The following is a 21,991-nucleotide window of genomic DNA, read 5'->3' on the forward strand; positions in this document are numbered from 1 at the left end:
TTTTTAAAAATGTTCCCTGCCTTCTGACCTTCCCCCACACATCCCACCCCATTTTGAGACCTGCTAGTGGAGAAGCAGAGGACCAGTGTGTTATTGAGGCCCTGAGCTTGGCATCTTGCTGGGGGATCAGAGGCATGTGGTCATTTGTTCTTAGTTTCATTTCTAAAACGTCCCAAATTTGGCACTGTGGGGGCTATTGGCAAGGCGAACTCGGGCCTGGGGGTGTGCACAGCCTTGGGGACAAGCCACAGCTTTGGCAGTGCTGTTTAGGGAAGCTTCACATGCAAACTTCTCAAACCAATTTCCCTATTGGCTAGATTTAACTTTCCCTGTCCCTAGAAAATGGGAGCAGCCTGAGCTACAGGGCACACCAAGGCTGATGTCTGTAGACCCCTCAATAGCTGGAGGAGGGTCAGGGAGATAGAGCCCTAGATCAAAGGAAGGGAGCAAAATACTAGGATTGAAGACAGATACTCATCAAACTGCTACTATTTTGCCTAGAATGTCTCTTTTAAAAAGCTACAACTCAAAATGAGAGGAAAAGAGGTGGCAAAAAGGGAATATGAAATATACATGCTACTTGGTTAAAAAGTTAGAAATGAATTAATTCTCCAAAGTTTTTTTTTTTTTGTGTGTGTGTGTGTGTGTATCTGTGAAGTACATCCACTATCACCATTAATAAGATAATGGACATATTTATCACCTCTCCCCACCCCAAAGAAATTTAGAAGGCGCCAGTGAACCTCAGTTGAGAGGGAAAGTCATGCACGCTCACACTCGGCACCATCTATGAAAATGGGCAAATAAACACTAATTTAGTAGCTTTTCTTTTTCATTTTCACCAAACAATAGTATTTTCATTTTAGACCAGGGGTCTCAAACTCGTGGCCTGCAGGCCGCATGCGGCCCACCGAACAATTTTGTGCGGCCCGCAGACTAATCCACAGGCTTACTTAATTTTATCCAAAATATTTTGAGGCCCTGGCCGGTTGGCTCAGTGGTAGAGCGTCGGCCTGGCATGCGGGCGACCCCGGGTTCGATTCCTGGCCAGGGCACATAGGAGAAGCGCCCATTTGCTTCTCCACCCCGCCCCCCTCCTTCCTCTCTGTCTCTCTCTTCTCCTCCCGCAGCCGAGGCTCCATTGGAGCAAAGATGGCCCGGGTGCTGGGGATGGCTCCTTGGCTTCTGCCCCAGGCGCTGGAGTGGCTCTGGTCGCGGCAGAGCGACGCCCCAAAGGGGCAGAGCATCGCCCCCTGGTGGGCAGAGCATCGCCCCTGGTGGGCGTGCCAGGTGGCGCATGCGGGAGTCTGTCTGACTGTCTCTCCCCGTTTCCAGCTTCAGAAAAATACACACAAAAAAACAAAAACCAAAATATTTTGTACTTCGTGGATTAGTCTGCGGGCCGCACAAAATTGTTTGGCGGGCCGCATGCGGCCCGCAGGCCACGAGTTTGAGACCCCTGTTTTAGACAATAACAATGATCAAGACATTCAAAATGGCTTTTCCTTGTGATTATGAATTTTGGGGTTAAGTTAAAAATAAAAAAGGAAAACTGACTATTTACTGTAAAATGAAATTGCTCATTCCTGAACTTGAGTTAGATGGTGGGCTCTGGTAACTCTTCAGAGTCAGAAGGTCCTCAATCTCCAGGCAAACTCAGGCCACCAAGTCTGATCTCCCATCACTGACCACAATCAGAATGTTTCCCACATTCCCCTCCTGACCCCAAATACACACATCCAAATGTTCACTGTCTCTGAATAGGCAAACAGCTCAATCTAAAATGGTGGTAGATATTCTGTATTATCCATGGCTTAAAAAAAAACATTCTGTAGCTAAAAAAAGAAATCAAGGTTCTAATTCTAATATTGGAATTCTAATGTTACAGGTTACAAAAGTAAGCAAATCTCTTGGGAAACCATTACTAATTCACACTGTAATTGAAGAAAGGTAAGTGCTCGGAGGAATCAAGACAGATGGCAGTCCTTGGTAGCCACAGGGAAACCTTTTCATCATTAGAATTCTCTCTGGAGCAGGGGTCGGGAGCCTATGGTTCACGAGCCAGGTGTGGCTCTTTTGATGGCTGCATCTGGCTCAAAGACAAATCTTTAATAAAAAAAAACAGTAACGTTAAAAATATAAAACATTCTTATGTATTACAATCCATTTCCTACCGCTCATGTTCATGGTTGCGGGTGGCTAGAGCCAATCACAGCTGTCCTCTGGGACAACACCAAATTTTTATTGGATAATGTGTAATGTACACGGGTCGATGTATGGCTCTCACGGAATTACATTTTAAAATATGTGGCGTTCATGGCTCTCTCAGCCAAAAAGGTCCCGCCCCTGCTCTGGAGCCTGCTTTAGAAAAGCTCCGTAGCTGCAGAAAGGTGGGGGGTGGGGGGCGCTGAGGGCTGGCAGGGCCAGGAAACGGGGCCTGCAAGAAGCTGCCGACAAATGCTGACCCGGGAAGAGCAGGACTGGGTGGACCCTCTGGCATTTCAGACACAGAGGGTGGGAACCTGATGAAAATCCTGTTTGGCTGTTTGAGCCCCGCCGTCAGGCAAGTAGGATAACTGAGCATTTTCTATCAAATAACATAAAATACTGAGACTGGAAACGTGACTTTGGTGATAGGAAATGGAGAGCAGCCAGCCTGGTCCCAAAATAACTCTGGGCGGCTTCAGAACACAGGTTTGAGCTTGAATTCCCAACCGGCTTTGTTGTCACTGAATGGCTGGCCTGGGAAAAGCCACCCGCTGTGGACAGTGATTTGTGACCAAATGTTCAAGGCTGCTTCTTTCATGGTTAAGGAGAAGCTGGTCCCAGCAGTTTACCACTGGATACCAGAACTGGTTGGGACCCCTGTACTGTGCTTCAAGGAACACGCATGCAGTTCTCAGCTGCTGCTTCTCAGAACGCTCCTTGAGAGACACTTGAAGCTACTAGGATAGGAGAGAAAAAAAAAAGCATGAAAACTGGCAGCTGGAGCTCAGTTTAGTGTGGTAACCTCACCAGCTTCTTCCCCCGAGGCAAACACCCGACTTCCCCAGGGAGCACTGCAGTTCTCCCAGCCGCTCACGATGGAAGGAAGTATGACACTGTGATTGGTTTTGTTTTTTACTTCCTCTACTAGGTTCCATGGTAATGTAATAAAACATCGTGGTGTCTGGTTGTGAGGTTTAACAGCTGCCTCACAGTAAGGGAAGGTATAAGAAAAAGGTTAAGGTCATGGACAATTAGGATAAATGCACAAAGACTGGTCAGGTGGTACATAAAGTCTACTTAACTAATAAAGGGAGCGAGGGGAAAGGTTATTTCTGCTGTGCAGGCTGCCTCGGCCTGCCCGCTTCCTCGGTCTCCAGGAGCAGCCACGGAGCAGCTAACTGCCCCAGATCTGTGTCTGGGTGGCTGCCGAGTTGAAAGCCTGGGCTCAGGAGGACAACACATTCTCAGGGCAACTCTGCCCTCAGCAAAGGGCACGGCCACCCTGACTCACAGGGGACGCTGTGGCCTGTCTCCCACAGCTGCAGGTGGGCTGCCTGCTCACTGCTCCAAAGAGATGACTCAAATTCTGATGCCTGGAGGGTCCTGGATGAGATCCTGAAAAGAATCTTAAAAGGGAGGCTATATGGCACAGGTGCCATTCACACCATACATGTGAGCCTATAACTAAATATTTATACACTGTGAACATTGGGTGAAAGAATTGGGAAACATGAAGAAACCATTTTCCAGCCTCTCAACTGCATCAGCTAAGAGCACCCTCTGTTCCCCATCTCTTAATACAGACCTAAGACTGCCAGGGAGGGGGCCGCACATCTAGGGTGGGGAATCCTAACTGCAACGTCCACATCTTTCATTACAGTAAAAGAGACCAGTGTGTTAAAAGTCCTTTAGTCTAAGGCAGCTGAGACCCTGAAGGTTCACTGCTCTTCTGTTTTGCTGCTATTCCTGAACTTCACCACCATGACTGTTATATTGTCCGGGCAACCTCTGTAAAAGGATTGTAAAACTATACTCTTAGCTCCAAAGTGAGGTTCATCCAAGCGTTCCTTGATGAATCGAACAGCTTCTTCATTGCTGAAAGCATCCCAGAGGCCATCTGATGCCAAAATCATGAACTCAGGCTGGAGCTTGTCCAGGTCAAAGGTCAGGATATCTGGGTCTGGGATGACCACATTGAGATTTTTCAGTGGATAATCCCCCAGGGATCGAGACATCGCCAGGATTCCCTGGACCCTCCAGGAGCCATTGAAACTGATGAAACCACCTGGAAAAAGAATGAGCTCATTAGCCTGACCACCTAGTACAGTCTAGGTGTGTGTATAAAAGGCCGACCGCCCTGGCCGGTTGGCTCAGCGGTAGAGCGTCGGCCTAGCGTGCGGAGGACCCGGGTTCGATTCCCGGCCAGGGCACACAGGAGAAGCGCCCATTTGCTTCTCCACCCCTCCGCCGCGCCTTCCTCTCTGTCTCTCTCTTCCCCTCCCGCAGCCAAGGCTCCATTGGAGCAAAGATGGCCCGGGCGCTGGGGATGGCTCTGTGGCCTCTGCCCCAGGCGCTAGAGTGGCTCTGGTCGCAACATGGCGACGCCCAGGATGGGCAGAGCATCGCCCCCTGGGGGGCAGAGCGTCACCCCCTGGTGGGCGTGCCGGGTGGATCCCGGTCGGGCGCATGCGGGAGTCTGTCTGACTGTCTCTCCCTGTTTCCAGCTTCAGAAAAATGCAAAAAAAAAAAAAAAAAAAAAAAAAAAAAAGGCCGACCATTGCATGTGACATATCTCACGTGCTCCCCTCACCTACCCTGGTGCCGCCAGGAAGGAACAGCAGCCCTGCCGCCTGCCTTGAGGGCTGACATTCTACCAGTGGACCCTCAGGCCTTCGTACTTGTTATCTTAAAAGATTTCAAAAAAACATCAAGAAGAATACTGAGGGTAGGAGATACATATGGATGAAGGCATTGGTTTTAATACCACCTTGACTGCTCAGTGATTGACCGTAGGGAGCACTATGGTGAGGATCCGAGGAGAGTGAAAAAAGGCAGATGGACGGGAACCAGGGACAACATCTGGGATCCATCATTCAGCTTGAAACTGCTCGTAGGTGTGCTTATATAGATCTCAAAACAGTACCCAAATAGGGTCAGGATTTAAAAAACTGAGAATTTTAGCACAGTGCTTCAAGGCTCAGCTCCTAGGTCAGACTGCTTGGATATGAGTCCCTGGCTCTGTCACTTGTAGATATGTGTGACTTTGGATGAGAAACTATCTCTCTGATCCTCAGTTTCCTTGGCTGCAAAATGGGTACAATAATAGTACCCATTCCATTGAGATGTGAGAAATAAAGGATTTATTCCATATAAATCATGTAGCACAGTGCCTGAATAGAAAATGCGCTCAATATTATGTATTATTATTTTTCTTTAAAGTACTTAGAATTTTGTTCACTCACATATTATTTGTCTGGTATATATTCAGTATCTACTCCACGCAAGGTAATCTGGAGGCTATAAAGTTCTATAAGATCCAGACCTTTCTCTAAAGAAGCAGACAGTCTGGCAGGAAAGAAACCCCACACGTAGTAACAGCCCCAAGCACAGGCAGTGTTCTTGAAGCAGATAGCAGCACCTGCAAATGCTGCACGCAGATGAGGGGGGAGGGATGGTTTCCACCTGTGATGTCAGGGAGGCGTGAGCATTAAAACTGGGCTGTAAGCAACAGGGTAGGACTTCTACAGGTAGGGTGCAGGAGAACATTCCAGGAAGTGTGTTCTAACAGGCAAGGGCAAGCCCTGGATGGAGTCAGACAGTCCTGGTCTCAATTCTGACCCCATTCAGTAGCTATATATCCTTGTGTACACAAGCCTCTGGGAGGCTCTATTTTCTTGGTTGTAAAGTAAGGATAATGTTATCGACCTCACAAGGTAAGGAAAGAGTATGTGCAAATTGCTAGGCTTGGCTTGCAGCACAGAGTGATCACATGATGGCCATTGGTATACTGTTGTTGGAAACAGCATCAGAAATGGCACAGAAAGACCAACATGTATATATTTTTCCCAGACTGGTTGCAAAAATTGCTACAGAAAAGTGTGTGTGTGTGTGTGTGTGAGGGGGATAAATGTCCTGAAAAAAAAAAAGGCTGAGGTCAGAGAAAATACACATAAAGATAATAAAACCAATCATCATCCATTCAGCCCTACTATGAAAGACCCCCCTGAACATAACAGGTTAGATTAAGCTCCTCTGAGATGGTGTCCAAGTTTGCTTCTACAAAGAATCCTCGCCAGGTGGGGTGAGGGTGATGGATGTGGCTCAAAGAAAGAGGGAGGACAAAATGAAAGGGACATTTCAGAAGAGAGTGATAGATGCTAAGATGACACTTCCAGGTGTTACGTATACCTCGTTGCCATGCGAGTTAGCCTACATCAGTAGCTAACTATAGCTTAAGTTCAGGGTCACTGTGGACTCAAGCAGTCACTAAAGCAGAGGTGTAATAACATTCAACATGTTTTGATTCAACAGTACAGCTTCTTACTCAAAAACTCAAATGTTGATTAGGTTTTGGGTAGAAGCTGACCTGTAGAGAAGAGTGCCATAGACAGCAGGGGCCATCCTGGTCAGAGACCCAGGGCACATGCGCTCCTCCACAGCAGTGGGGGCAGGGGCCAGCAGCAGGCTTACCACACAGAGCATACACACTCAGTCTAGAGAGAAAAGGATGCCTCCCATTCATAGGCAGAAAAGAACCACCCCCCAAATCAAATCATTAAAATATAAACATCAATTGATAATCTGTCTTTAAGTATCTGTCCCAGTGTTACCTTCATGAAGCTGACACTGCCCACCCCAACACACCCTATTCCCTCACCTGCTCTGAGTCTCTCAACAGTTGTCACCTGGTAATATACCCACTGTGTAATACTCTAGATAATTTACTTATGCTATTTTCTTATTTGTTATTGTCTGTCTACTACATTCCCTACCCCATCCCAACTCCAGAATGTAAGTTTATATCTCCAGTCCTTAACTGTTGGGAAAAAATAAAATAAAAAAGGGATTTCCACCCCCAAAATATTTACTTATGCCAGGTTCTGAGAGACGTGCTGGGAAAACAGAAACAAACAGACCAAGTTCTTGCCTTAAAGAACTCATCACAGTTGAGAAGGTGAGACAGATCAGAGAAGATCAGAGAGCCATGTATTATAAAAGGTGACCCAAGAGGTCCATATAGGGCTCTGGAGAAAGAGAGAAGAGGCTCCTAACCCAGCCTGGGGTTGGGAGGGGTGCCTGTGGCACAGTGTGACAGGGAAGGCTTCCAAAAGGACAGACACCTTAACCTGAGTCTTATAGAACAGATCCTTGTTATCCACAGACAGCTGGGATGTCATTGGCAAAAGCACAGAGGTATCGGAAACAGTTCATTTGAGGAATGGTTAGTATGGTGGCACGGTGGCTGGGGAGCAGGATATAGCAAGCAGGGGCCCAACGATCTCATTAGCCTTTCAACTAGTAAAGGATTTTTTTTGGCTCTTTTGAAATCTTTAGCCACGAAAAAGGGCAAATTCAGTGGCCACTTATTTGATAGGCAATGTTGCAAAGTCTAGGCTCAGCTATCAGTGAACACCTGAACATCTATCCCAACAAGGCCCCTGTCCACCCAAGAGACACCAGACAGTGCTCGCAGGCATTCACAAGCTCACCAGCTCTCTTTATCCTCTTTCTTTCCTTCAGTTGGTAAGGCTTGTGATCATGAGACAAAGGAATGGCATTCCCATCCTTGTCACATAGGACTCCACGGGAGTCACCCACGTTGGCCACAGTGAGGTCTTTATCTGATAGTAGAGCAATCAAACATGTGGTACCTGAAAAACAGAAGAGAGAGGCCATGTCAGAGGTCAGCAATAATTGGAGGTTAGACTGCTTCGCAGGGTTACCGCATTCTTCAGTTAGTAAAACTGCTCCTGCTGGGTGAGAATGTGACTCCAGCCACTCCAGGAATGACGGCTGTTCACTTCAACAACACTGATCAAACCTGACAGTCAATTTTCTTAACCATATTAGAGTGGCACTGAAATAGGCTAGGATAACATTATCATTTTCCCCAAACATTTTTGTTTGTGCTACTCTTAATTTAAACACATATCACATTTAAAAGAATTGGGAGAGAATTAAAATTAGTTTGGTGTTTCAGACGATCGGTACATATTTTCTGCTTCTCACTGGTGCTGAGTTTCTGTGAAGTTCTATTTGAAAGTGGGGAACTTTGGGGGGGGGGTGCAAATTCCTCAGCTGGACAGCCTGAAACATCCAGTAAAAATGGCAGATGCCAGCAGCCAGATCCTACTAAGCCATTTACAGCCATAAAGGAGCTGTCTATACAAACTCGCCTATACAGTCTGACACTGGTGGTAAGAAATAGGTCAGCTCCAGGGAGCAGAACATAAAGGTAGAAGCAGAAAAACCAACCACGATGGCAGAAATGAGGCCTCAGTAGACAGGAGATGGGTTTGGGGTGGTCAGTCAGAGGGAAGCAGGACTGAGGACCCACCTGCCTGGAGCCCAAGACACAAGAAGACAGCTCTCTTCAAACCCTTCTCTTTTGAATGAGAATGGATAAAAGCAAGTAAGAGTTGGACAATGTCTTCATGTTATTTGCTAATTCTGTGGTGAGATAGCTCATTTTTCTTCAGGCTTCCAGCAAAGTATAAGTAGTGTCTCTGTCTCTCTATAAATCTATGACAGTTGGGTATAATAAGAATTTCTAAAATTGAGTTTGCTTTTTAATTAAAGGCAGAAAGAGAAAAGAGGAAAGTATGGAAATGAAAGCTACAGCCTGATTCATCTAGTGCTTAACAGAATCACTCTTTCTCTTGGCGTACAATCAACTCTGACCCCTGTGGTTTCAATTAAAAACAAACCTGGCCTTTGAGGTTATTAAGTTATCTTTACTTGAATTATTATATACCTATAAACTTGTTACATATATGTGTTGAAGAGTGACACTTGGGGATATTAATGAAGTTGCTGCCCCACGGCTGTGGGCATGACCACCCCCTTCGGTCAGTCGGAGGCACTCACTGTCCCAGGGAAGATTAGGATTGCTATGGCTGAAGTGCAAAGAGAATGAGGCTTGTCTAGCTCAAAGTGACTTGTGGAAACTCACAAAGAGACAATATCCTCAAGGGAAAATCTTTTTAGTCCAGGTTCTGCTCTAAATCACAAGCAAATGAAGATGGAGCAAAGAATGAGTTTTCCTGCCCTTTACTCCTCTCTTCTGGCCTACCTGACTGCAAAGACTGGCTGGGCAGGAGGGTGGTGGTGACAAAGGGGAGAAAAAGAAAAACAAGAGGCAGTCCTTGATGTGTAGATCTCTAAGAATTATGTGGAGCTCAAAGCTCAGAAGTCCTAGACCTGCTTTCCAGGGCATAGCCCAAGAAATCCTGTGCCTCTGTGCCAGTATGAAGAGGCCATGGCTGAAGGAGAAGCTCACTTAGAAAGCCTAATGTGGATCAGAGAAAACAGCTGAGAACTGCTGGGCTTCCCCTGAGGGAGGAATGGCCACTGCCAGGGCTTTCAGAGTTGGGAGGAGTGGGCCATCCAGCCACAAGTCCTGAAGTCCCTAGGTCATCCCAGCAGATGCTAGAACAGTAATAAAATCCCAACACTGAGATCACCCCTGGGGAAAAGGGGGATGAAAACATAAACTCAGTATTTAAATGTAAGAACCTGAGAATAAAAAGGGAATTATGGAATATGCTTGGAAGTGAATAAATAAGGTGTTAGTATCAGATAATACAAACTCAAATCTAGGTTATAGTCAGTTCTATAGAGGTAAATTGTTACATTTCTGCATGTTTATTTTGTAGCTGTATAATGTGTATGGATGGATAGATAGCTATCACAACTATTGTACATTATATATCTTAAATTTCACCCTGGCCTAGAAATTATGTAACTTAATTTAAAAAATGCTACAGTAACAATCAACAATGTTTGATAACCAAAGTTAAGTTGCTCTTGTGAATCAGGCCACTGGCAGATTCTACAGTTATGTACACTAAATTATTCCCAGATGATATTTTCCATTGAAACAGAACACAATCATTTATATTCCCCATTTAAAGAATTAAAGTAAAGGTTGTACAATTATTTAGGGTAAATAAATAAAGTCAAATCAGGTTTTGGATGAATTTGATCCAATAATTATTAACTCTTGAGTTTACTTTGGTATAGATGGGACTACAAAATTGACTTGAAAGCTATGTCTCCTGGAAGGCTGCTGCCCCAAAGATCTGATAAAATCCTGACTTCACCTCCATCTGGACACATAGCAAAAAGTGAGATCCCATACATAAACAATAGAGAAAATTAACCACATTACTTCATGTAAATGGCCCTCTTTTCTTCTTTTTCTCTCATACTTTTATTTTCTGTACCTAATTATAAGATTGGCTATAAGCATAAGCATGTGTGTGTGTGTGTGTGTGAAATCATTTTATGTTCTTTGTTTCCTTATTCAGTGCTTACTGCATGCAAATTACTAGATGCAGTGTTGGACCAATCAAAATGAGCAAAATATAGTCCTTAACACCAAAGCATTTACTACCTGATGGTGAAATAAAACCAGACACTTAGAATTCAGCATGGTAAATGCTACGAGGGCACTGTGAGAGCCTGGTTATGTGGACGGCAGTGGGTAGAGAGGGGGTTCCGTTTGGGGGAGGTGGTAAGAGGTGGGGAGAACTAAAGGGAGGACGAAGGGGAGGAAGTGAGATCTTAACTCTCTCTTGAAACATAATAGGGTATAGAATTCATAGAGCCTAATATGGTTCCTGGCACAAAGAAAAAGGTAAAAAATAGAATCTGTAGAATAAAAATGAATGAAGAACAGAGTTTTTTTGTTTTTGTTTTTGTCAGAGAGAGGGACAGATAGGGACAGACAGACAGGAAGGGAGAGAGATGAGAAGCATCAACTTTTCATTGCAGCTCCTCAGTTGTTCATTGATTGCTTTCTCATATGCAGACCAAGTGACCCCTTGCTCAAGCCAGTGACTTTGAGCTCAAGACAGTGACTATAGGGTCATGTCTATGATCCCATGCTCAAGCCAGTAACCCCGTGATCAAGCTGGTGAACCCACATCAAGCCAGATGAGTCTGCGCTCAAGCCAACGACCTTGGGGTTTTGAACCTGGGTCCTTGGAGTCCCTTTCCAATGCCCTACCCACTGCACCACTACCTGGTCAAGCTGAAAAAGCTACTTTTTAAGGGGATTTTAAAAGATATTTCACTTTTAAAATGAAAAACAGAACAAATACACTCTTTGACTCAATAATGCCAATTTTCGAATTTTATCCTAAGGATAGAAACAGAGATGTAAAGAGAACTTCATGTACAAAGATTGACCTTATAGAATTAGTTAAAATAGCAAGACAATAGAAATAATGAAAATACACAGACATAAATGCATTATGAAATACCCAAATAATAAATCACTGTATGAACATTAAATATAGTGCTTATGAAGTACATATATTGTCATAGGAAAGTGCTCATAAATAAAAAATAAAATAAAACTATATAAAACATTTTTTTATGGCCGTGGCTGGTTGGCTCAGTGGTAAAGCATCATCTGGCATGTAGAAGGCCTGTGTTAAATTCCTAGTTAGGGCACACAGGAGATGTGACTATCTGCTTCTCTCCCCTTCCTCTTCCCCTTCTCTCTTTGTCTCTCTCTTCCCCTCCTGCAGCCATGGCTTGATCAGTTCAAGCACATTGGCCTGAGTGCTAAGGATGGCTCCGCGAGCCTCCTCCTCAGGCACTAAAAATAGCTTGGTTGCCAGGAACTGCATTATTCCATACGTAGGTGGGACATAAAAGTGAAACTGAGAGACATTGATAAGGGTGTGGTGGTTACGGGGGGGAGGGGGGAATGAGAGAGGGAAAGGGGGAGGGGGAGGGGCAAAGAGAGAACAAGATAGAGGGTGACGGAGGACAATCTGACTTTGGGTGATGGGTATGCAACATGATTGAACGACAAGATACCCTGGACTTGTTATCTTTGAATATATGTATCCTGATTTATTGATGTCACCCCATTAAAAAAATAAAATTATTAAAAAAAAAAAAATAGCTTGGTTGCAAGCATGGCCTCAGATGGGCAAAGCATTGGCCCCAGACAGAGGTTTTTGGGTGGATTCCAGCTGGGGCACATGTGGGAGTCTATCTCTGTATCTCTCCTACTCTCACTTAAAAAAAATAGATATAAAACTAAAATAAAATAATTTCTTTACAAATATATTACATTAGCATTTTTACTTGAAAAAAGCTACATAAATATTTCAATTTCATTTTCTTTAATACATATGTGTATAAATATAGGCAGAAAAAAATATTAGAAACAAAGAAAAGAAACAAAGAGAATACTGGTTATTAAAGTTGATTTAAAAACATTTTAAAAAGATTTTTCCTGAATTTTCCTAAATTTTCTACATTTAATCTAGCTGATTTATAGGAATTTCACTTTTACCAAATCCAATACTTTTTTACTTTTATGTTCTGTGGTGTTGGGCATTTCTGACTTGAAGGCCGCCTGCTTTGGTCTACAATCAATAAGTTAACTCAAATTTTTGTTTAGTGGTGGGATTTTCCTCATTGAACTGACCTGCCATTTCAGAAGTGAGACTGACCCTCTGCAAGTAAAATATCAATGAAATCATTGCCCCCTTGTTTCCATTTTTGGCCAACGTACTTCCAGGAAAAAAAAAGGCAGACCCCGATTCATCCTAAACTTCTGTGACACAACCATATAATGTGACTAGATGCCGCTGCCCAGAAAAGGACAAGGGATGGCCACAGGAACCCTTGACTAGAGAAAGCTAGTTCCCCAAGACAGCAGCTGGTAAGTCCATTCCTGTTATAGTCCATGGCTGAATGGGAGTCATCTTATAGGAAGCAAGGCTGACGTGTGGTGGGAGCAGGGGACAGCAGTTAAAAGAAGAGGAGTTACAGGAGGCCAGAAGATATCATTAAGTAAACAAGCCACAGTGGGCCAGGCGCTCCGCTTGCTGCTCACATATGCCCAACCTCAATCAGTTTTACAAAATCCTGCAAGGTGAATATTATTAGCGTCACTGCACAAACATGGAACAAGAAGCTCACCACGGCTTTTGAATGAAAGGACTGGAATTAGAATCCAAATCTGACACGCTCAATCAGACTCTTAACACTTTTTCTAATACACAGTACCTTTTCAGGAGTGTGGCGAAGAAACAAGCAGTTTTGGCAGCAAACAGGTTTATTTAAGGATTCTTTAAAGTTTATGTTTGCTGCCACTAAGGAACAATACAGGGAGGGCAATATACAAACTAGATAGTCAGAGAAATAACACAGTATACAAAATGCTATATAAAATGTTTTTATATATTTTTTAAAGATATGGCTGAGCTGGAAAATATGTGATTTTCCTGGAGGCCAGGAATGATAAGAAAGTTAAAATCCCGCCTGACCAGGCTGTGGGGATGGAGTGTGGGCCTGGAAATCAGAGGACCCAGGTTCGAAACCTTGAGGTCGCCAGCTTGAATGTGGACTCATCTGGCTTGAGCATGGTGAATCAATGAACAACTAAGCAAATCAATCAATGAACAACTAAGGTGCCACAATGAAGAATTGATGCTTCTCATCTCTCTCCCTTTCTGTCTGTCCCTATCTGTCCCTCTCTGTGTCTCCAAGAGAAGAAAGAAAGAAAGAAAGAAAGAAAGAAAGAAAGAAAGAAAGAAAGAAAGAAAGAAAGAAAGAAAGAAAGAAAGAAAAAAGCCCAAGGAGTGAGGGAGAGGCGTCTTTTAGAAACACCATCAGACACACACCCCTCTCCCAGATCCTTGAGACTCAGTCACCATGGTGGATTTACAATATAATGTTTCCAGAGCATCAAAGAGGATTGGATCATCTTCAGACTTTGTGAAGTGATATAAAATATTTCCTGCAGTGAGCCTGAGTGATACTGTTAATTTCCATTTATCAAATGAGGCAACAGGCTCAGGGACTAAGATCAGTGGCTGGTTTGCAACACAACCAGGTCTTCAGCTGCATGTCAGCTGCTCAGTCGAGTGCTCTGGGCACCTCCCCAGAACTGTGGCATATTCCAGGCTGCTAGCTCGAGCTTCTGTTGAATTAAACCTAAAGGCTCAAATTTTCCAAGTGTGAAAAAAAGCCTTAGCATTTACAGGCCTGAGAGTTTAATTGGCACGAAAGGCACGAGCTCCATGAACATAACTGAGAAAGCAAATGCCTAAGCCAGTTAAAATGAAAAGACTCTCTAATTCAGGGGTCCCCAAACATTTTACACAGACTGTCCCTCAGACCGTTGGAGGGCCGAACTATAAAAAAAACTATGAACAAATCCCTATGCACACTGCACATATCTTATTTTAAAGTAAAAAAACAAGACAGAACAAATACAATATTTAAAATAAAGAACAAGTAAATTTAAATCAACAAACTGACCAGTATTTCAATGGGAACTATGGTCCTCTCACTGACCACCAATGAAAGAGGTGCCCCTTCTGGAAGTGTGGCGGGGTCCGGATAAATGGCCTCAGGGGGCCGCATGTGGCCCACAGGGCTGTAGTTTGGGGACCCCTGCTCTAATTAAATAGGGAACACTATGGCCTGACCAGGTGGTGGCACAGTGGATGGAGCGTCGGACTGGGATGGGGAGAACCCAGGTTTGAAACTCTGAGGTCACCAGCTTGAGCCAGGTTTGAGCAAAGCTCACCAGCTCGAACCCAAGGTCGCTGGCTCAAGCAGGGGGTCACTCAATCTTCTGTAGCCCCCCCAGGTAAAGGCACATACAAAAAATCAATCAATGAACAACTAAGGAGCCGCAACAAAGAATTGATGCTTCTCATCTGTCTTCCTTCCAGTTTGTCTGTCCCTATCTGTCCCTCTCTGTCCCTGCCATAAACAAATAAATAAATAAATAGGGACCACTATGCATTAACCAGGTCTCAATCCCCTCTGGACCCCCCAACTGTTTAACATATGAACTGCAGGAGACATCTGTTGAACTGCAAACACTTCCATGGGCACAACCTCCATTCACCTACAGCTCCACCTAGGAAACCTGGAAAGTGCTCCCCCTGGTGGAGAGCTGAGCAATGAAGCTTCTCACAGCCCTTTGCCCTTGGCATGCACCTCAAGTAGAATCGGGCTCTGCAGGTAGTTTCCCCCTTGCCTCCAGTCTATTTTCCAGGCAAATGTAATGAAGTTAACCTCTGACTAGACTAGAAAACAATTTTTTAAAATATTAAGCATGGTAAATTTTGTTTAGGGTTGCATGAGGGGAATGTTTCTATCTATTTTACTTTTTGGAGTTCCTGAATAAGCAAAAACTTTGCAGAGCCTCATACAGAGCTGGTCCTGGCCCCCAGACAGCACAGAACTGCTGAACAGCAGAAATGTGGAGTGGGAGCACACCTCACCATGTGGCTTCCTCGTGTTGTTCTGACCTCAGACAGCCCCTGAAGGAGATATAACGCCCAAAGTGGCATTGTCCCTGACTTGCTGGGCTTCTGCCACTCTGGCTGCAACAAGATTCTTGCTGAGCTTATAGATTATGCTTACATAGCCTCTGAAAGCATCTGCTAGCTAGCCTGGAGGCTCAAGTTATTCTTTCATTTAGTGGGATTTTAATAAGCACTTTCTGCTATGCCAGGCAGTCTGATGGAAGCTGGGGACTCAGAAATAAAAAATGAAGTCTCTAGGTGAAGAAATCACAAAATAATGGGGTACCAGAGGGGAGAGCAAAGAAAAACACTTTTATCATGGTTAAAATTGAGAGAGGAGCCTGACAGTGGTCTAAGAAGGAGGAGCTACATTTCAATATGAATAGGAGTTGGTCAAACAAAGCTAGTAGGGAGGAATTCCTGGCTTGGATTTGTGTGTGTTTGTAAAGCTTTTTAAAATATTCTTTTAATATGATCATAACTAGGATACCTAATTTAACATAAGTTCAAATATATGTCAAATCTCAATATGGAAATCACTAACATTAAGAAATATCAAAGCTCGCCTGACCTGTGGTGGCGTAGTGGATAAAGCATCAACCTGGAAATGCTGAGGTCGCCGGTTCGAAACCCTGGGCTTGCCTGGTCAAGGCACATATGGGAGTTGATGCTTCCAGCTCCTCCCCCCTGTCTCTCTCTCTGTCTCTCTCTCTGTCTCTCTCTCTGTCTCTCTCTCTCTCCCTCTCCCTCTCCCTCTCTCCTCTCTAAAATGAATAAATAAAATAAAATTAAAATTTAAAAAAAAAAAAAAAAAAAAAAAAAAAAAAAAGAAATATCAAAGCTCTTAAACATTCTTGAGTTGCAAATATGAATATAAACCTATAGGCTATTTAAGAAAATTGTGTTTAGAAAGAAAACATGAAAAACAAACAAATTCCCAACCTGAATTTAGAATGTCCATAACTCATCCATATAGAATTTTCTGTGATTCCTTAATTAATAAAGGCTCTGACCATATGCTATGATGCTCAGTTTCAGCGTTGTGAATGGTAAGTCATCGTACTTGATTTTCTCTTCCTCTATTTTCAGTGCACACATTTAACCTTATAGAGGGAACACATTGCTCTTGCTAGCTTGTAAACTGAAGTAGAAGCTAATGTGCAGTGGGAATTCCCAGTCTTAAGAATCTTAAATTCAGAACACATGTGGGCCTGACCTGTGGTGGTGCAGTGGATAAAGCGTTGACCTGGAAATGCTGAGGTTGCCGGTTCGAAACCCTGGGCTTGCCTGGTCAAGGCACATATGGGAGTTGATGCCTCCAGCTCCTCCCCCCTGTCTGTCTCTCCTCTCTCTCTCTCCTCTCTAAAATGAATAAAAAAAAAAAAATTCAGAACACATGTTACACTAGTACCGTTACAATGGGGGAAAAGACATCCAGACAAGGAGTTTAAAAAACGGAGGGGAGGAGTATTCTAGCAGTACTAAAGAATTAAATCCCTAAGGCTATAATTTAGAAATGAAAAATGCTGATTAAAAATGCTGAACTGGCACTTCTTGAAAGAAATATCCTAATGTAAAGATGAAAGTAAAGGGTTATCCAGAGATTAGAGAATATATTTCACTAAGCACGAAGCAAGTGGTCAGCTAATACTTCTTTAGAGTACAATCATGAACTCTGGAAAATTCTTGTGGCCTTAAAGAGGGTACACAAATGGCATAACTCATTTTAGACTCAAATCTGATAAATATTTACCCAGTTTCCAAAGAGAGTATGTGTTGCCTAAGATCCAGGACCACCTTTCTGGAAGTCAACTTTTAAAGATTCAGAGTCTTGCCACTTTGACAAGTGGATTATTTTAAGCTGAAGACAACTGAGTCTCAAAAGACTGATGAAGAGTTTTTACTTCCCCTTTAAATCAAAAGAATTTAGATACAGAGCCTGGTCTAAGAAGAAAGCTAACACTAGAGATGACTACAAAGAGTTTGGAGTAGGTGTGGTAAGCTGCAGGGAGTCCTCTCTGCATGGCCCTCTGTGTCCCATTGTCTCTGGGTGGCATGGCAAACATTTCTTACCAAGCATTGCTCTTCCCATATTCCTGTGAATTGTCTTCTATTCCTCTGAGGTCCCAGACCACAACCCCCTCTGCTTAGCTCAGGGTGACATATAAATCTCAGTTACCTGACTGCCTTTGAACCTCTTATGTCTATGTGAGGCTCCTACATATACAAAATAAAATTTTCTCTCCTGTTAATTTGTCTTATACCAATTTAACTAATAGACCAGCCAAAAGAATCTAGAAGGGTAGAGGAAAATATTTATCTCCCCTACAATACTCATGCATGACATGATTTTATTTAGTTTGGAAATAAACCAAACATTCTGATACAAGGTAAGGTTTGGCCTATACTTCTCCAATTTGTGCCTTTTTCATCTTGCATTTCTTATTATTTCTCTATCAACAACAAAGTGAAGCTGTAAGCATTTGTCTTCACATAATGAGACACAAGCCCTCAGTACTTCTGAAAACAATCAAAACCACTGTCTGGAGATTTTTTAAAAAATGGCTAATCCCTCAAAATTAGGTCTTTCCTCATTGTCCAAGGGGCCCTCTACCACAGAAACATAACATTCTACGTGTTTTACATCAGGGTTAAGAGATTCCTCCACTGTCCACCACTTCCTTTTGCTTAGCTTACTTACCTACTCAATAAACAGAACCAAGCTTAGGCAAAACTGTGAGATGGCCCAATTTTTGTCAAAGAATCACATACTCTCTCTCCTCCCCAGGAAAGGGGATGGACCCTGAGCCCACCTCCTGGCACCCAATACTGTAAGGCCTTTCTGTCTACAGAGGCACACTACTTGTGTCTATTCTTTACAAGCAATGCTCCAAGCTTCCAAAATATACCCCTTCTACCTCTTCCCTCTCCACCTTCACCCCTTCTTTACACAACAGCTGCCATCTTTACCTGTCAATTTTTCAATGAGATCTTTAAGGTTCATAACTAGTTTTCTATTTTAATAAATATCTTTTTATATTCCCTGAACAGATTGGAAAGAACCTCTACACTGTAGAATGACACTCACTGGTTTTAAGTTTTCTGTGATTTCATTGCATGAAAAAGGCATGAATCAGAGAGTTCATCACTTGTAACTTTCTACATGGTGCCACATAGATCTACTAAAGTGTCTCCATGGGAGAGGCAGAGTATGTGAAGCTAAGAGATGCAGAGAATTATATTCACACATCAGCGGATTTAAGATTACCATCAGGGTCGCTGAAGGAAGGAAGGAAGGAAGGAAGGAAGGAAGGAAGGAAGGAAAGGAGGGAGGGAGGGAGGAAGAAAGGAAGGGGCTTATTTTCTTGCTGGCTGTTGGCAGGGAGTCCCTCTAGCTCCTGAAGATTGCCCTCACTTCCTAGGCCCTCTTACTACATAGCAGCTTCAAAGCCAACAGGAGTAGTTATCTTATACAATGTAATCTCATCATAGATTTTCTTTTGTTGGTGTCAAGAGAGGAGTTTTATGCCTCATAACCTTTATGCAACTACCTGGAGTCCCATTACTCTAATTTCTCATTTATCCGGAATTCTTCTGTAAATAAGCTTGTGGATTCCTGACCCACAATCAGAGGAACCTTCTTTTAATGACTAATAAAAATCTGAAAGAACCACAAGGGAAAAATCTATATGTTTCCTATTAAAGTGATGAATAAGACAGCCCTCTTTTGGCACTCACCAAAACCTGTGGTTTTAGAGTCAGAACTCTAAGATGAACCCCAAGCTCTTCCAGCCCCCAGTATACACACCCTGTAAAAATCCTTCTCCATGAGTGCTGGGGGGAGTGGGTGCCTGTGATTATGCTAGGCTAGTGACTTCTATGCAAGGTGATGTTGCAATAATCCCAAGGAACAAACACTGGAGAAAATGCAGCTCTACTTTGATTATTATTATTATTATTATTATTATTATTTATTTATTTTTTGTGACAGAGGCAGAGAGAGAAACAGAGAGAGGGACAGACAGGGACAGATAGCACGGGACAGAGATGAGAAGCATCAATTCTTCATTGCGATACCTTAGTTGTTCATTGATTGCGATTGCTTTCTCATATGTGCCTTGATGGGGGGCGGGGGGGTGGCTACAGCAGAGCAAGTGACCCCTTGTTCAAGCCAGAGACCCTGGGCTCAAGCTGGTGAGCCTTGCTCAAACCAGATGAGCCCGCGCTCAAGCTGGTGATCTCAGGGTTTTGAACCTGGGTCCTCCCTGTCCCAGTCCAATGCTCTATCCATTGTGCCACCGCCTGGTCAGGCTACTTTGATTATCTTGTCATCAGCTTTTATTGTAATAAGATTCTTTGTTTTCTTAAAATTTTTTTCTATTAGTTTTTAAGAAATAACTGTTCTTGGATTTAATTTTAATATCAGTTGTATAGTAATTAGTGTATAGTAAATATTTATACAAGAAAAATATTCACAATACTAAAACTCTATAGAATTCTTTTTTAAAAAGATGATTCCAGTTCATTAAAATGCTAATTAAAACTAATCCTAAATGAATTAATGTTCTCTGTCATCAATTGTAGTTTGACATTTTACATAATATGGAATTTCATTTATGAAAATATCTATGCTATTTTTCATGTGCATAGAAAAAAAGAGAGATGATATAAAAGCCACCTGGTATTATTACTATTAAAAATACATTTGAAGATTTCTACTTAAAAAATTCTTGTTTAGAGCCAATTTATTTGTAAAATAAAAAGCACACTTTTGAAAATGAACTCACCATTGGTCTTTTATGTGTGAATGCAAAGCCTGTATATGTGATCTGCTGTAGAATAGTCTATAAAGATAGCCTTTCCTGAGAACCGCTGCAGAGAATGCAGTTGCCAGCACTTTGTGAGGAAGAAAATACATTTGCACACAGTCTGCATGCAAATGTAACTTGGTTTATAATTTGCTCAATTTCTTTTAAAATTGAAGCTGAATTAGATCATGCCAGGCTATATGTCTCATTTATTCTTATAAAGATAGTCTGGTACTTTTGCACCAAGGACAGAATGGGACACAGAAGAGGACTTAAATGAGCTAATGACCCTCTCTCTTTGACCACTGAAATGTTACCAGACACCCATGACAATCCTGAGTCTAGTAACATTTTAACACAGCAGGCATAATAGAAGTCACTTCTGAGGTTGGTGTTTACTTATAAAGATAGAACCCAATGGACTTTCAATAAAACAGGAAAATGTAGGCAGCTCATTAAGCTGTGTGATAGAAACCTGAAGGTCTTTGGAGACTAGGAAAATTGATGGAGAAATGAAAATACTCCTGAGGAGCTAATCTGCATAATCAGTTGAGTGAAGTTGCTCAAACTCCATAATTGGTTTAAAAAGAAAACTGTAACACTGCTCTATATCTACTCTCCCTCAAACTCCTTAAAGTTCTCACAATTTGCTGTTCAATGTATTCTATGACATTACCTTTCCTCTTAATTTTCACTATGGCATTGATTCAAAATGATCTTTAACTGGAGGTCATTAGGGGGAGAATTTCACCATGTTACTTATAACTGGAAACATACCCTTAACCCCTTCTTTCTAAAGAGTCCCATGCACAAATGAAGGTTATAAACCACCTCTATTCAGTTCTTTAAAAATGACATGTTCCATAAAGCTATTAATTTCTAGTTAGAAAAACCAGTTGAAATAATTTACTCTGGCTCTTTCATAATCTGGCAAGACAAGCATAAACAAAAAGAAAAAAAAGTGTATTTTATTTGGTTCAGACAACATTCCAAATATCATCTTCTAAGAAATGAAAACAGCATCTTCTCCTCTAACACCTGATTGAAAAAACACCTGTTCTCTTAAAGACTCATTCACTGTTAACCTCTCAAGAAGTCCCTAATTCATGAATATATTGTAATCAGGGCCCACTTCGAATAAAACTGAGAATTAGTAAAGCTGCTCTTGACAAGCTTACTATTCACCTAACCTGGTATCCTATCATACCGACCTCCACTCTCAACCTTTTCTTTGTCTCCCTCCAAACAAACATGTTAGTGCTATGCCTTATTTGTCTGACAGGGGCATGATGAAATAACAGCTCCTTGTAGAAAGCAGTTCCTCATCTGTCTCCAAAGCCCAATGTAGAACTGCCCTGTAAGCACCTGAAAACCAAATTAACATCCCTCCCAAACTTTGCCCCTCCTTCAACTTGGTCCTTCTTCAGGGTTCTGTAACTTAATTCAGGCATCATCACCTACCCATCTGCCTCATTTAGAAATCTAAGAGACAATTTATCACAGTGCAGTACAATTGTTGCATATGTAAGGTATTTTTTCCCCGCTGAGAAGGAAGGAAGGGGCCGGAGCCACCAAGTGTGGAATAGTAAAGGCTCTATTCAGTACAGAGTGTTTCTCCGACGAGATTCACTGGCCTGGAAGGTGGAGGTCAGGAAAATCGCACATGGAGAGACCGAGTGGGCA

At 42.7% G+C, this 21,991-nt stretch overlaps 1 protein-coding gene across 1 annotated transcript in view; it reads right to left on the reverse strand.

The window, feature by feature from the left end:
• Positions 1-1,256: 1,256 nt before the first annotated feature.
• The window catches only part of PPM1L (protein phosphatase, Mg2+/Mn2+ dependent 1L), a 373,638-nt gene continuing 352,903 nt past the window's right edge, over positions 1,257-21,991 (reverse strand). The window contains exons 3-4 of the mRNA XM_066241403.1: positions 7,698-7,859; positions 1,257-4,273 (exon numbers count right to left, since the gene is read on the reverse strand). Coding sequence (XP_066097500.1) covers positions 3,927-4,273; positions 7,698-7,859 — 509 coding nt within the window. The 3' untranslated portion in view covers positions 1,257-3,926. The remainder of the gene's footprint in view (positions 4,274-7,697; positions 7,860-21,991) is intronic.

The sequence above is a fragment of the Saccopteryx bilineata genome, chromosome 8 (assembly GCF_036850765.1).
Source record: "Saccopteryx bilineata isolate mSacBil1 chromosome 8, mSacBil1_pri_phased_curated, whole genome shotgun sequence".
NCBI lineage: Eukaryota > Metazoa > Chordata > Mammalia > Chiroptera > Emballonuridae > Saccopteryx > Saccopteryx bilineata.